At 37.1% G+C, this 12897-nt stretch overlaps 1 protein-coding gene across 1 annotated transcript in view; it reads left to right on the forward strand.

Moving 5' to 3' along the window:
* PSMD1 (proteasome 26S subunit, non-ATPase 1) overlaps positions 1-12897 on the forward strand; it is an 83010-nt gene that overhangs the window by 44185 nt on the left and 25928 nt on the right. The window contains exon 17 of the mRNA XM_037524208.2: positions 11720-11834. Within this exon, the coding sequence (XP_037380105.2) occupies positions 11720-11834 (115 nt within the window). The remainder of the gene's footprint in view (positions 1-11719; positions 11835-12897) is intronic.

Raw genomic sequence — 12897 nt, forward strand, 5'->3', positions numbered from 1 at the left:
ATGTTGAACCAGTTCACGATGAGTCTTATTCATGTTATATTCTTAAGATCTGTCTTTCATATTTGGAAGATTGTAATAATCACTCTCATTTTAGTTTAAGATAGTTTTGTATATGTGCTGGGAAGCAAGTACAAGATAGTTTGGTTTCGGATTAACCCTGGGCTGTTTTTACCATTTGAGGGAAAAAAGATAAGATTTAACATAGAGATTCCAGTTTTAGTTTGTGAAAATTTTGCTCTGCGTGCCTTACAGTGATTTCCAGAGTTCTGATTTCTAGCAGTGAAACAAGAATCCTATTTAGCTTTTATGCCTTTGCTGTGAAGCACAATTAATTTTCTCTGGTTGTAACCTTATATAGAAGAGCACAGAAAGGTCTGAATTCAACATGTATACATAGGTTTTAGCAGAAACTTTTTCATTGCTCATTTTTAAACAAATGGCCTCTGGATTTGGAAGTTAGTTCATTGGCAGTATTTGTTTTTTCCCTACAGATTTTATAATGGGGAAAGTATACAATATGTAATTAAAATATATTTCTGCCTTTTTTTTTTTTTTTTCTCCAGAAAACTGGTATAAAAATCTTACTAGCCATGCTAAGATTCCTCTAAACCAGTACCTTAGTATTAGAACTAAAAACATTTGTGCCACTTTTTGTTTCAAATTTATGTTCCTTGGCTTATATGAAAGTTACTGGAAAACATTTGGTTTCTTTAAGTTCTACTAACCACTTGAGATTTTATTCAACATTTGCTGCACCCTTTGACTCAGGAGAAATATTTGCTAAGAATTTTGGGTGAAACAAAGGTAACATTTGAGCAATTAGATGGATTTCAATGTGTCAGTTTCTTTTTAGGAACTGGGAAATGTTTTAAACTATTGCTTTATTTTGAATCATAATTTGGCCTTGGAGCTTATGCAGGCAGATATGTCAGCAACACACACAAAAAAAATAATGTTAGATTAAAAATAATGGGTACCTGGCAGCAAAGGGATTAAAGTCGCAGCACTATCAAGTTATTGCTAGCCACTGCAGCATGAGTTCTATCCTTAGCCAGGGAGCTAACCCCCATGGCGCAGCAGACCTCTCCTGTCTCGCCAGCTGCTCCCCTTGGTGGTGTATTTCAGTAGAACTGCCCGTTCTGCTCCCTACTCTGCCTCTGGTGAATCTTCTCACCCCCCTTCCCACCCCTCACCTCTGGCCTATACCCCAGTTGTTGTATCATAAATAAGTAAAAATAAATCTTTTTAAAAAATGATACCATCACATTCAATTAAAAGACACGCATGAAATTCATTTATTTGTGTTTATAAGGTAAGCTTTTAAACAAATCTTTTGAGTATATTATAAAAATGCCAACCATTGTTATTATTATACTTTGCTAATATTAACCCTTCTCACTCACAGTCACTCACTTTTTAAAAAAATCTTAACAGGGTAGGGGGAGCCTTAGTGGACTGTGGTGGAAGATTTTTGGTAGTGGGTGTGATGTGATAGTATGCATTTGTGGAGATATGAACCTATATTTCTAAAACAGTGTTAAAAATCAACATTATCATCAATAAATATAAATTTTTAATTATTAATGCTACTGCCAAAAAATTAAAATATTATAACAAAAAGTAGTTAAAAATCAGTGCTTGCTATTTTTTAGGTGTATAGATTTGTAAGTTACTTTAATGGCTGAGGAATATAACTAGTTAGCACAACTATTTATATAGCAACTTGAGTTGTTAGAAGCATAGCTGAAAATGAGAAAGCAAAATAATAAATAAATAAATAAAAGGGTGTAAAAGTTGGCAAATAACTGAACCTCTAGATTGCATGCTTGTTAGAAAGAAGGCAGCCATTAAGTCCCCACTCACTCTACACACACACTCAGAGAACCTTGGTTCTCCCCCCTTTAATGAAAATAACATTTGCTCATGATGATAAATCATAATAGTACAGAAGAATTTCAGTGGTAAATCTATTCAAGACGGATTTAGCAAACACATTTCCCTGCCTCCTCCGGAGTTGAATAACATTAAAAGATGGAAAAGCACTTTGATAATGGCAAACAGGGTAAACTGAAGAAATAGGACTTTGAAAGTATAGGCATGTGGGTCTACTCAGAATAGAGGCTTATAGCTCCATAACTTCATGAGGTATAACAATTGATACCATAGTGATGACTTCCACATATTTAAGAAAAGGTTAAATCATCTTCATTTAACTCTTATTTCAGGTGGGAGGAAAGCATGCAATGCATTTTTTTTTTTAAGTTTTTCATCCAAAATACATATTTGATTCTCGGTGGTAGAATATTTTCAAATATCCAGAAAATTCATATGTGTAGAATATTTCATTTACCTAGAACTGCAGGTAAATTAATTCTTATTAAAGTATCTTAAAAGGTTAGAGTCAGATCTATTAACAGAAAATATAGTTGGTACTTTTTTTCCTAAAATGTTTAATTTTAGGGCCTCCCCGGTGGCGCAGTGGTTGAGCACTGGGTTGCGAAGCTGCCCGCGGCCTCTGCGGTGCCGGTTCGATCCCCGGCTGCTCCCCAGCCACCAGAGGAGGGTCCCACATGGCACGCAGACCTCTCCTGCCGCCCGCTGCTCCCCTCAGCAGTGTGCTTCGGTCCTTCTGCCTGCTCTGCTCCCCGCTCTGGCTCTGGTGAATTCTCTCACCCTCCCGCGCTTCTGACTGTACCCAATGCATGTATAAACAAAACAAACAAACAACTAAATAAATAAATAAATCATGCCTCTAAAAAAAAAAAAAGATTTAATTTTATCCCTAGTACCTTTTAAATTAATTAGAATATCCCCTTTGACTTAAAAAGGTATAATACTTGTATAGGTCTTGGAAGACAGCTTAAATATCAACCAAAGACCTATCAAATACTAACCATTAAGGAATTTTGAAACTATATGGTTGTGTCCATTACTTATTCATTTGTGAAGTGTCTATTGAGTTCCATTTTCCCATGTAGATGTGATGATAAACAAGATAAACATTTTCTATACTTTTTGCAATTTTTCTGATGGGGGGTTCAAACAAGTACAATGCTGTAATTCTAATACAGTCATGTGTAGAACTAAGACTAACTCATTTCAGCAGGACCCACAGAGCAGCTTATATACAGCTTTGCAGATTTTTTTTCATTCTTCACTCTCTTTGACAAGATCAGAAAAAGAACTGAAACTGTAAGAATAGCTATTCCAAACAGTTTATTCTCCTTAGACTCTTTTACTCACTCTCCCCTGACGATTGAATTTACCTCTTCTTTTAATGAAAGAGGTAGACCAATCTGAATGCCCTTATCACATTTCACTTTCTCAAAATGCCTTTTCATCCATCCTGTCCTTTGGGATCATTTGTCATTCCTCTTTTCCACAACTAATTTGCATTAAGTTCTCGATTCCAACTCTTTGTTATGTTCTTTGTAGTTTGCTGAATTAAGTGTCTTCACATAGAATCCACACCCTATTAAGGGTGTGGGAATGAGTTAGAAGATTGCAGAAGCCAAGAAAAGACACAAGGTTTGTCTTTGCATACTTAATTCCTCAACTCTTAATTTCTTTCTTGTAGACATACTCCAGTTAATAAAAAATAAAATCTTCCTTACCCTTAAAATCTCTTTCATCATCAGATTTCTTTAAAGAATTGCCCATCTTTTTCTTTCTTACCACCCACCCAGTCTATAATCCTTATTTTTATCCCCAGTGTTTTACTAAAACAACTCTTGGAAAATCACTAAGTAGTACCAGTTGTCGATTTTGTGTAACATTCAACACTGTGACTAAGCATTTACTCTTAAAACTTGTGTCTTTTCTTGGCTTCTGGAATCTTCTAACTCATTCCCACACTCTTAATAGGTGGATTCTCCCAGTTCTTGTCCTGAGTTGATGTCATCTCCCTCTGCATTTTCCTCCATTCACTCTTTTTTTTCTTTTCTTTTTATTTATTTATTTTATTTATTTATACAAGCACTGGGTACAGTCGGAAGCACGGGAGGGTGAGAGAATTCACCAGAGCCAGAGCAGGGAGCAGAGCAGGCAGAAGGACCAAAGTACACTGCTGAGGGGAGCAGCGGGCGGCAGGAGAGGTCTGCGCGCCATGTGGGACCCTCCTCCAGTGGCCGGGGAGCAGCCAGGGATCGAACTGGCGCTGCAGAGGCTGCGGGCAGCTTCGCAACCCAGCGCTCAACCGCTGCACCACCAGGGAGGCCCTCCTCCATTCACTCTTATGGTTTCTATTGACTTGTTAAAGAAAGCTCCTAAAACCTTATTTCCAGATGGATGACTGCTACTCTGGTGGTGAAATGAGACAAGTGCTATAACTGACACTTACGAAACCTCAGATAAATCAATTTCTCTGAGCTTTAATTTCTGAATGTGTAAAAAGATGATGTAACCTGCTCTGCCTACTTCACAGCAGCAGTTGACCCTAATTGATCACCTCCCCTTCTTTAAAATACTTCCTGCACTTGGCTTCCACTAAACCATACTCTGCTTAACTTCACTGAATTCGCAGTGTTCCTAAGCATTCACCAGCCCTGAGCATACATGTAATGTATCTTCTCAGATCCCCTGGTATACACTCAGGCTTTTAAAAGTCCTTGTTATGGGAGGTAGGGAAGGGGTGAAAAAAAATAAATGGAAAAAAAAAGTCCTTGTTACCCCATATATCTCCTTCCAGGCTTTTCAGCCTGTTCACAGCCTGGTCTGATTATCCATTGTGCCGGCCTCCTGTGACCAGTACTTTTGCCTTTAAATGTTTTTGACCAGTGTCACCTGGGAAGTTGCTCCAGCCCTGGGAGCACTCTTACGTGGGATGAAACAAGTTCAAGCCATTGCACTGGTCCTTCAAGGAATCTCCAGGCATTGAAACAACCAACCAAAATTCTTTTGAGAATGAGGTCTGGTGTTTTTCCCTCTCATCAGCAACCTGCACCTGTGCATGGCCTACCATCCTCAGTGCCATCACCAGTCTGGGCACCGTGGTAGGCAGACAATATAAAAGGTCTCTTTCATAGTGAGTTCTCGCTCTCTCTTCTCCCACACCCCATTGTCTCAGCCTACTACATCAGCATGCTGCTTCTTTAAGCTTTCATCTGGTTGCTTCTGACAGTTTTTGCCAGAGCTGCTCATGCTATATCTGCTTTTCTAAAGAACAAAAAAAAAAGGGGTTGGTGTTTTTTTTTGTATCAGTGAAGCTATACTACAATTTAATGTCATGATTGGCAATGTCCTTTAATTAAAATACTTCTTATACCTGGAATATTGTTGATGATTGCAAAGGACCCAAACCTCTTTGGTTTAGATTTGCTCAGCTGTACACGTCTTCAATAATCACTGTAATCAGCTATTAAAAGTGGACTTTCATTATCAAGAACCTTATTTCAATATCAAATGAATTTCAGTATATTTGTGTTCATTTTTATAAAAGCAGGGAAATACCAATAAAATATTTTATAAACTAATTTCATTGTGGCTCACTCATGCTGCAAGACTTTTCTTGATTTGCCTATTCAGGGGATAGGATGTGAAAAAAACATGTTATTGCAAAGTAACAACTCCTAGTCTATAAATCTTATCAATCTACTTGCTTCTCATTGAGATATTTTCATCCCACTTGACAGCACCTAATAAAAAATCTAGTCTAAAAATTACACTGATTTTAAGTTTTCTGAAGTCCAGTAAAAATGTAAAGAAATATTAACGATAGAACTAAATTTCTAAAGTTTAGGGCAGTATCTGTGTAGTTTTGTAAAATTTTATTTACCTTGTGGCAAAGACTGAACTGTTAAAGTAAAAAATAACCAGTAGAGTAGCTTAGGATCTAGAGTTGAATGGGATAAAGGTGTATTTGTGAAACAAAACCAAAAAGATAAAAAAAAAAACTCTTTTATCTTGTGATAAAAGAAAATTCAAAAAGTCTATCACCTCATTTTTTTAACCTCTAATGGTATTCATTTTTTTTAATACAAACTAATCAAAAAATAAAGGGGAACAAGAAAAGTTGCTAAAATTCTCACAATATATTGCTCTATTATTGAAAACAAATTCAGCTAACAAATCCATAATTGAGTAAATATACTTTTAAGTTCAACATATCAGAACATAGATATGTGGAAAAGCTAAGGCATAGGTAACATATTTTAGTAAGATGGTTTCCCAAGCCTTGAATTCTTTGTTCTCTGCCTACCCCCACTCAATAAAATAAAATCCATTATTTTTCCTGTGACTTGACCATTTCTCAACATTTATTTTTCTAAATTTGTGCTGATCAGAGATAAGGTATTTAAATGACTTGTTTTAAATGCTGGTCCAGCAGTATTGTCACAAACTATAAGCATTATTTTGTGATATTATCTAAGGGATAGTGCTTATATAGAAAAGCTAAGATTTAAGTAATGTAAGAATTATATGAAATTGGCCTCCCTGGTGGTGCAAGGGGTTTAAGCACCGCACTATGAAGCGATCCGCAGCCTCTGCAGCACAAGTCCAGCCAGGGAGGAACCCACATGGCACAGCAGACCTCTCCTGTCTTGCCCGCTGCTCCCCTCAGCAGTGTATTTCAGTCAGTCCGCCTGTTCTGTTCCCCACTCTGTCTCTGGTGAATCCTCTGGCCTGTACCGCATCTCTTGTATTCATAAATAAATAAATCTTCTTAAAAAAAAAAAAGAATGATATGAAATAGCTGAAAGAAAGCCCAGTGAGCTGTTATTAAAGATCTGGTGGGTTTTCTTTTATTTTACAGCTTCTTTCCATATCTTGCCTTGCCTTTTTTTCCTCATGCCTTGCAGCTTACTTGGTGAAGAAACCAGGTCATTATTCTTTTCAAGTTTTCCACACTGATTTTTTTCTTGGTTGCATACTGATGTCTAGTATGATGTGGTTTTTGGTCATCTGTATTTCCTGTAAATTGATAGTTGGATGTATCCCATGCTCCCATTCAGGTTCACTTTTTCTCTCTTCCCTTCCCTCCCCATTTTAGAGGGGCAGGGCTGTGAATGCACATACGTCTTGTCGCTTCACTTCATGATGTTAAGCGGTCATTGACAATTGTGCTGAAGTCCATTGATTCATTTCACATTGCAAAATGGTGACATAATTTTTTCCTTTATTAACTTTTATATATGTATACATCATGTGTATGTATATGTTTGGATAAAGATTAATGTGCAGAGTTTTACTTTCAGTGAATGTTTGCATTCTGATCATTGCTTAGAAAGATTCATGCTTTCAGAACTGCCTGCTAAAAAATTGAAGTAAACATAGAATATTATGGTTTTATTATATTCTTGAAGAGATTGAATGTCTTAAATTAATTTATTAAAGATTCTTTTATTCCTGTCTTAACACTTGCTTTTCTGAAGAATGTGTCCATTGAAAATGCTATTAAACTGAGAAGCTTGAAAGTTTTTCATATGCCTTTCAGTTTATAGCCCTCATAACCAGTTTTAGACTATAGTAATCAGCTAATTAAATGCTGCATTAAACCCCCAGTATTATGTTTTTTTTTAAACCTCATGAAAGTATTAATGCCCTAATCTAAGTAAGTATAATGCTTTTTTAACAAGTAGGGATCATAAAATAGATGAAATTTTAAGATATATTTAGAACAAGTCCATTTTCCCTGCAATATCGTGTGCCCTTGGCTGCAAATGAAAGGCAAGTGGGTAAATATTTTATGTGCCATTGACTCCCTAAAAAGTTGGCTAGGAAATCTGATCAGAACACTAAATATAACCAGCTCTGTAGCTTTAGTATCCATCTGACTTTATATTGCTTTGAATGAGCTTTTGGGTATGAGTTAACCCTCCCTTTTCTAAAATAAGAGCCCAAACTATAGCTTACTTACTGCTGGCTGAAAACCTGGTTCTGCTGCAAAGGCAATGTCTAGTTATGCATCTAGATTTAAGTGATTATAGTAAAATATCTCTAATCTACCACACCACCAACTGCCCTCATAAATAATAAGGTGGACCCAGTTTATAGATAAAGCAATGAAGGTTCCAAGAGATTTAGTGATTGCTTCTCTTAATAAATGACTGCACTAGAATTGCAATCCGGATCTTTCTAATTATCATCTCTCTGCCATAGCGAACTGGAGACGGAAAGGGAAAGGAGGCAGAGAGGTCATTTAAAGAATCTCTATTATTTCTAGTGAGAAATGATCAGGCCTGAAATAGGTAGTGGGCACAAACAAGGTTGAAGAGTTTTGCTTGACTTGTTTGCCTGGTTGGATGTGGAGAATGAGGAAATAGAATGACTAAAGATACATTTCCTGGGTGTGTAGATAAATGGTCATTGTGGGAGAGGAGCAGTTTAGGGGAAAGGTGTCCTTTGGTCCTATTTATGTATGGATAGATAAAGACATTAGTGGGCTCTTAAGACTTCAGGGTGCTAATCACATGGTATGGAGTCTGTAGATAAGGAGAACAGAGGAATCAAACAGGATATTTCTTAATTCCTGTGTTATTATATTCTGTGTTACTTGCTGGTGAGAATCATAAATTCAGAATTCTACCAGGGGACTACTCTGTAGCCCCAGCAAATTCCCACTGTTGACTTCATGTGCCTTAATAACTCTGTGTGTGTGTGTGTTTCCTCCCTTGGAGATAAGTTAGAAAAAAAGACACCATATTTTTGAAGACATCTTGATTTATTAATGTGATTTAATGTTAAGGTTGCATAAAATGTTCAGTAAAGGAACAGTATGAAAGAAAGGCATTCATATGTGCGGTTCATGGTCGGATGATATGGCAGTGACTTATGCATACGTCCTTGCATAATTCCTGCTCTCTGAAAGATTTGTACAAATAGTACATTTGGCAAGATGACTATTAGCTACAAGCCAAGAAGTTTTATTGAAACAACAAATCAGAACTTTAATTACCTATTTCAATATGTGTTCACTTTTTAAAGAAAGCCTTCCCTCTTCCTCTGTGTGGTCTCCCTACTTTGAACTTTAAAGCACATAAAATTAAGACACAATTAACCTTATGATATACTACTCACAGATACGTGCTGCCTCTCCCTATTTTTGGTAAATGGCTGAATTACAAGCTTCAGAGGGAGGGGAACGGGAAGGGCACGATATTTTCCCCAGTTGTTAACCGTTAGACCTTGAACCTAGTAAAAAATACTCAGTGGCTAAGTCTCTAAATATAAAATTAGATTGGCTCCCTTGTCTTTTGCTAAGAAGTAAAAATTACTTTATCTTTAGTACCTAGCACAGTGGTAATAATTTGTAAGAAAAAAATGGAGAAGACTCTGTCTTAGTCCTTGTCTCTTAAGATATGTGCAGTCTTGCATGGTTTTACCTGTAATTAATTAGATAACAAAATGTTTGAGTTTGTCAGAGAATTTGGATATCAAATTATGAAGTGAGCTTTGCCAAATAGGCGTGAAAATAAAAGATAACTGATGGTACTGTCAGTTACAAATTATAAAATAAGTGTTCAACAACATATTGATGTAATGCCACTTTGCATTTCATTTTTATTTTATGGTAATGTTTCTCATTGAATAAATGTTGTCCTACTTAATGACATGGGGTTAAACCCTTTGGTGATTGGTTCATTTTTTAAAGCCATAGAATTGTAAAGTAAAAAAATACCTTATAGAATTTCTATTCTCATTCTTTTTTCAGATGTGGAAAGGGAACCCAGAGTGTTTGGTTAATTGAATTTCTATAAATCATTCCAACTATTTAGAGATAAAACAGGAACATGGGTTTTTGACTTCATGGTCTGTTCTTATATAAAGTTATTTATCTCATTAATGATTAACCAAAGCCTATGTGTTATTATCTTCAGTTATTTGTTCATTCATTTTTTATGTTATCCCTGCAATGTAGTCAAGAAAATTTATCCCAAGAAAATGTGATTTGGGCCTCCCCTGGTGGCGCAGGCGCTTGAGTGCCGCACTGTGAAGCTGTCCACAGCCTCTGCAGAGTGGGTTGTATCCCGGCCGCCCGGCTAGGGTCCCACATGGCGAAACAGACCTCTCCTGTCTCGCCCGCTGCTCCCCTCAGCAGTGTATTTTGTCAGTCTGCCTGTTCTGTTCTGTCTCTGGTGAATCCTCTCACCCTCCCGCACATCTGGCCTGTACCCCGGTTCTTATATAAAAATAAATAAATCTTTAAGAAAAAAGAAAATGTGACTTGCCTGATGTCATGTACTAAGAAATTTCCAAAGCCACGAGTAGCTGCTCTCTCCTTACACATTGCTTTTTCACAACACCAAATTATTTTCATGTTGTTGCCATTAGTATTGGTTCCAAATTATTTATACTGGTGAGCAGAACATTTTCTTTCTTTCTTTCTTTTTTAAAAAGATTTATTTATTTATGATTATGAGAACTGGGGTATAGGCCAGAGGTGTGGGAGGTGAGAGGATTCACCACAGAGCGGGGAACAGAACAAGCAGATAGACCGAAGTATACTGCTGAGGGGAGCAATAGGGCGAGTCTGGAGAGGTCTGCTACGCCATGTGGGTTGCTCCCTGACTGGCCAGGGATTGAGACCCGTTGCGCCACCAGGGAGGCCCCCAAATGGAACATTTTCAAGAGTTGTTGTAGGCAGAAATAATTCATCCTTTCCTAGTAATTCCAATTTTATAGATACTTTTTATAGATGTAACTCTATTGCATTTGAAATTTGAATTTACCACTCACTGGAATTTGAGGCTAGAGGACAATTCCAACATAAAATTATAGATTTGAGTTGGCCTGTAGGTAATCACTGTTTTTATTCACAACAAAATAGGTTTATTAAATTAAAAAAATATTTTGTATTGAAATGTGATATATGGATAGTCTTTTTAAAATATTGAAATGTAATACACATCCCAAAAAAGTTCACATAGTCATTACCCTATAGCTTGATGAATTTTCACAAGTTCAGTATTATAGCATTATAATTCTGTATATAGCATTATATTCACAAGTTCAGTATTATAACATTACCATTCCCCTCACTCTCCTACTTACTACCTCAGTGTGCTGCCTTTCGGGAGTAACTTAACTATAAAGGATAGTCTTTTAAAGATGAGGTCAGGGACTTCATTAGCATGGTTGTCCAGTTATTGTCTTTGCTGCAAATATAAAAAGAATAAGAAAACTATTTTTCTATTCTTATCAATAAAAATAATTGCTAAAACTAGAATCATGATATTCTCGTTACCATGGCTTACATACCAGCTTAATGTTCAACCAGAATAATACTAGGAGATTTAAATCTTTCACACAGCTTTGGAAACATCCAGGTGGCTCTACAAATGACTTTTGTCTTCTGAAACAAAATACAGAGTGAGCAGGAAATATAACAATGAATGTAGATTTCCTTTTGGTGGAGAGAGCTGGCGGACCAACCGCACCAAGAGCTCCTGAGGGCATCCCCCACCAGAGCAACAAAGATGTCAGCTGATTTTTCTCAAATAAATAAATAATGAATCTAGGGGCTGCTCCCTGCACTGCCATAGTAACTCCCCACTGGAAGAAGCTGAGGAATGGCTACAATGCTGTCATGAGGGGTTACTGATACATTCTCTTTCTTTTCTTGTGTTCTCTGAATTTGGAGCATAATTTTCTAATATCAGTAATTAGAATTTGTGGAGGATTTTAAACTCTTCAGCTATTGGTTAATAGCTTGTTTTGCATAACTCAAAATAAATTGATTAACATTCTTCCAATGTGATTCACCTTCTCTGTTTCTTGTCAGGACCCCTGAGCAGTGCCCCAGCGTTGTCTCCTTGTTGTCAGAGAGTTACAATCCTCACGTGCGCTATGGAGCTGCAATGGCCCTGGGTATCTGCTGTGCTGGAACGGGAAACAAGGTAGTGCTCAGCCAGTGGGGTCTGTCCTTTCCTGGTGTCACAATCTTCTCCTGCAGAAAAATTGGTGTCACAGCTGAAAAATACAGCTGGTGTAATCTGTGAGATTTAACTTGACTGAACTTCCTAGAATGTCCTTTCTTTATATATCTGATTATCCAAAGCTATTTAAGAATTAATTCTCCTTCCCCCTCCCCCCACAAAAAAAAAAGGAATACACCACCATATTACATGGATAACTACAATGGAAACAATGCTATTGGGTTTCTTTTTTTTTCTTTTTCTTTTTTTTATCTTTTTTTTTTAGGTTTCTTGGTTTCTTTTTGTTTATTTATGCATACAAGAACTTGGGTGTAGGCCAGAGGTGCGGAAGTGAGAGGATTCACCAGACACAGAGTGGGGAGCAGAATAGGCAGATTGACTGAAATGCATGGCTGAGGGGAGCAGCGGGCGAGACAGGAGAGGTCTGCTGCACCATGTGAGTCAGCCCCCTGGCCGGGGATTGAATCATGCCAAAGTGGCTGGTGATAGCTTGATAGCACTGAGACTTTAACCCATGCGTCACCAGGGAGGTCCCTGGGTTTCTTTTTGAAAGCATTTTCTTTGAAAAAAAGAATTCTGGTTATTTTATATTATTTGACATGTTTAGTTTTCGTAGTTAGTATTGTTGAAAATCAAGGTTCTTGTCTGAGGATACCAGCATCAACTCAGTGTGATTCTTTTACTGCTATTTGCATGTTTTCTCCTCACAAACATAATACCTGGTGGTAAGTCCTCAGAAGTGACAGAGTTGAGCTGGCCCTTTGATGATTTGAAAGCATGAGATTCATAAAGAAATGCACTATTGCTTAAATAGTAACAGCTGTTATTGATTCACAGCAGTGACACAATCTTCCCATTTTTCCTTTCATCATCATACACATATACATACATACACGTATACATATACTTCTTGACCATCTTCCCCAAAAGGGGAACCTTTCTTTTAACAGAGTTGGGGGTGGAGCAAACAGAACATGGTTTTGCTTCTGATGTCTTTATATCTGGTGATTTTATCATCTCTTGT

Source organism: Talpa occidentalis, unplaced genomic scaffold (assembly GCF_014898055.3).
Source record: "Talpa occidentalis isolate TD23 unplaced genomic scaffold, MPIMG_talOcc4v2.1 talOcc4.3, whole genome shotgun sequence".
NCBI lineage: Eukaryota > Metazoa > Chordata > Mammalia > Eulipotyphla > Talpidae > Talpa > Talpa occidentalis.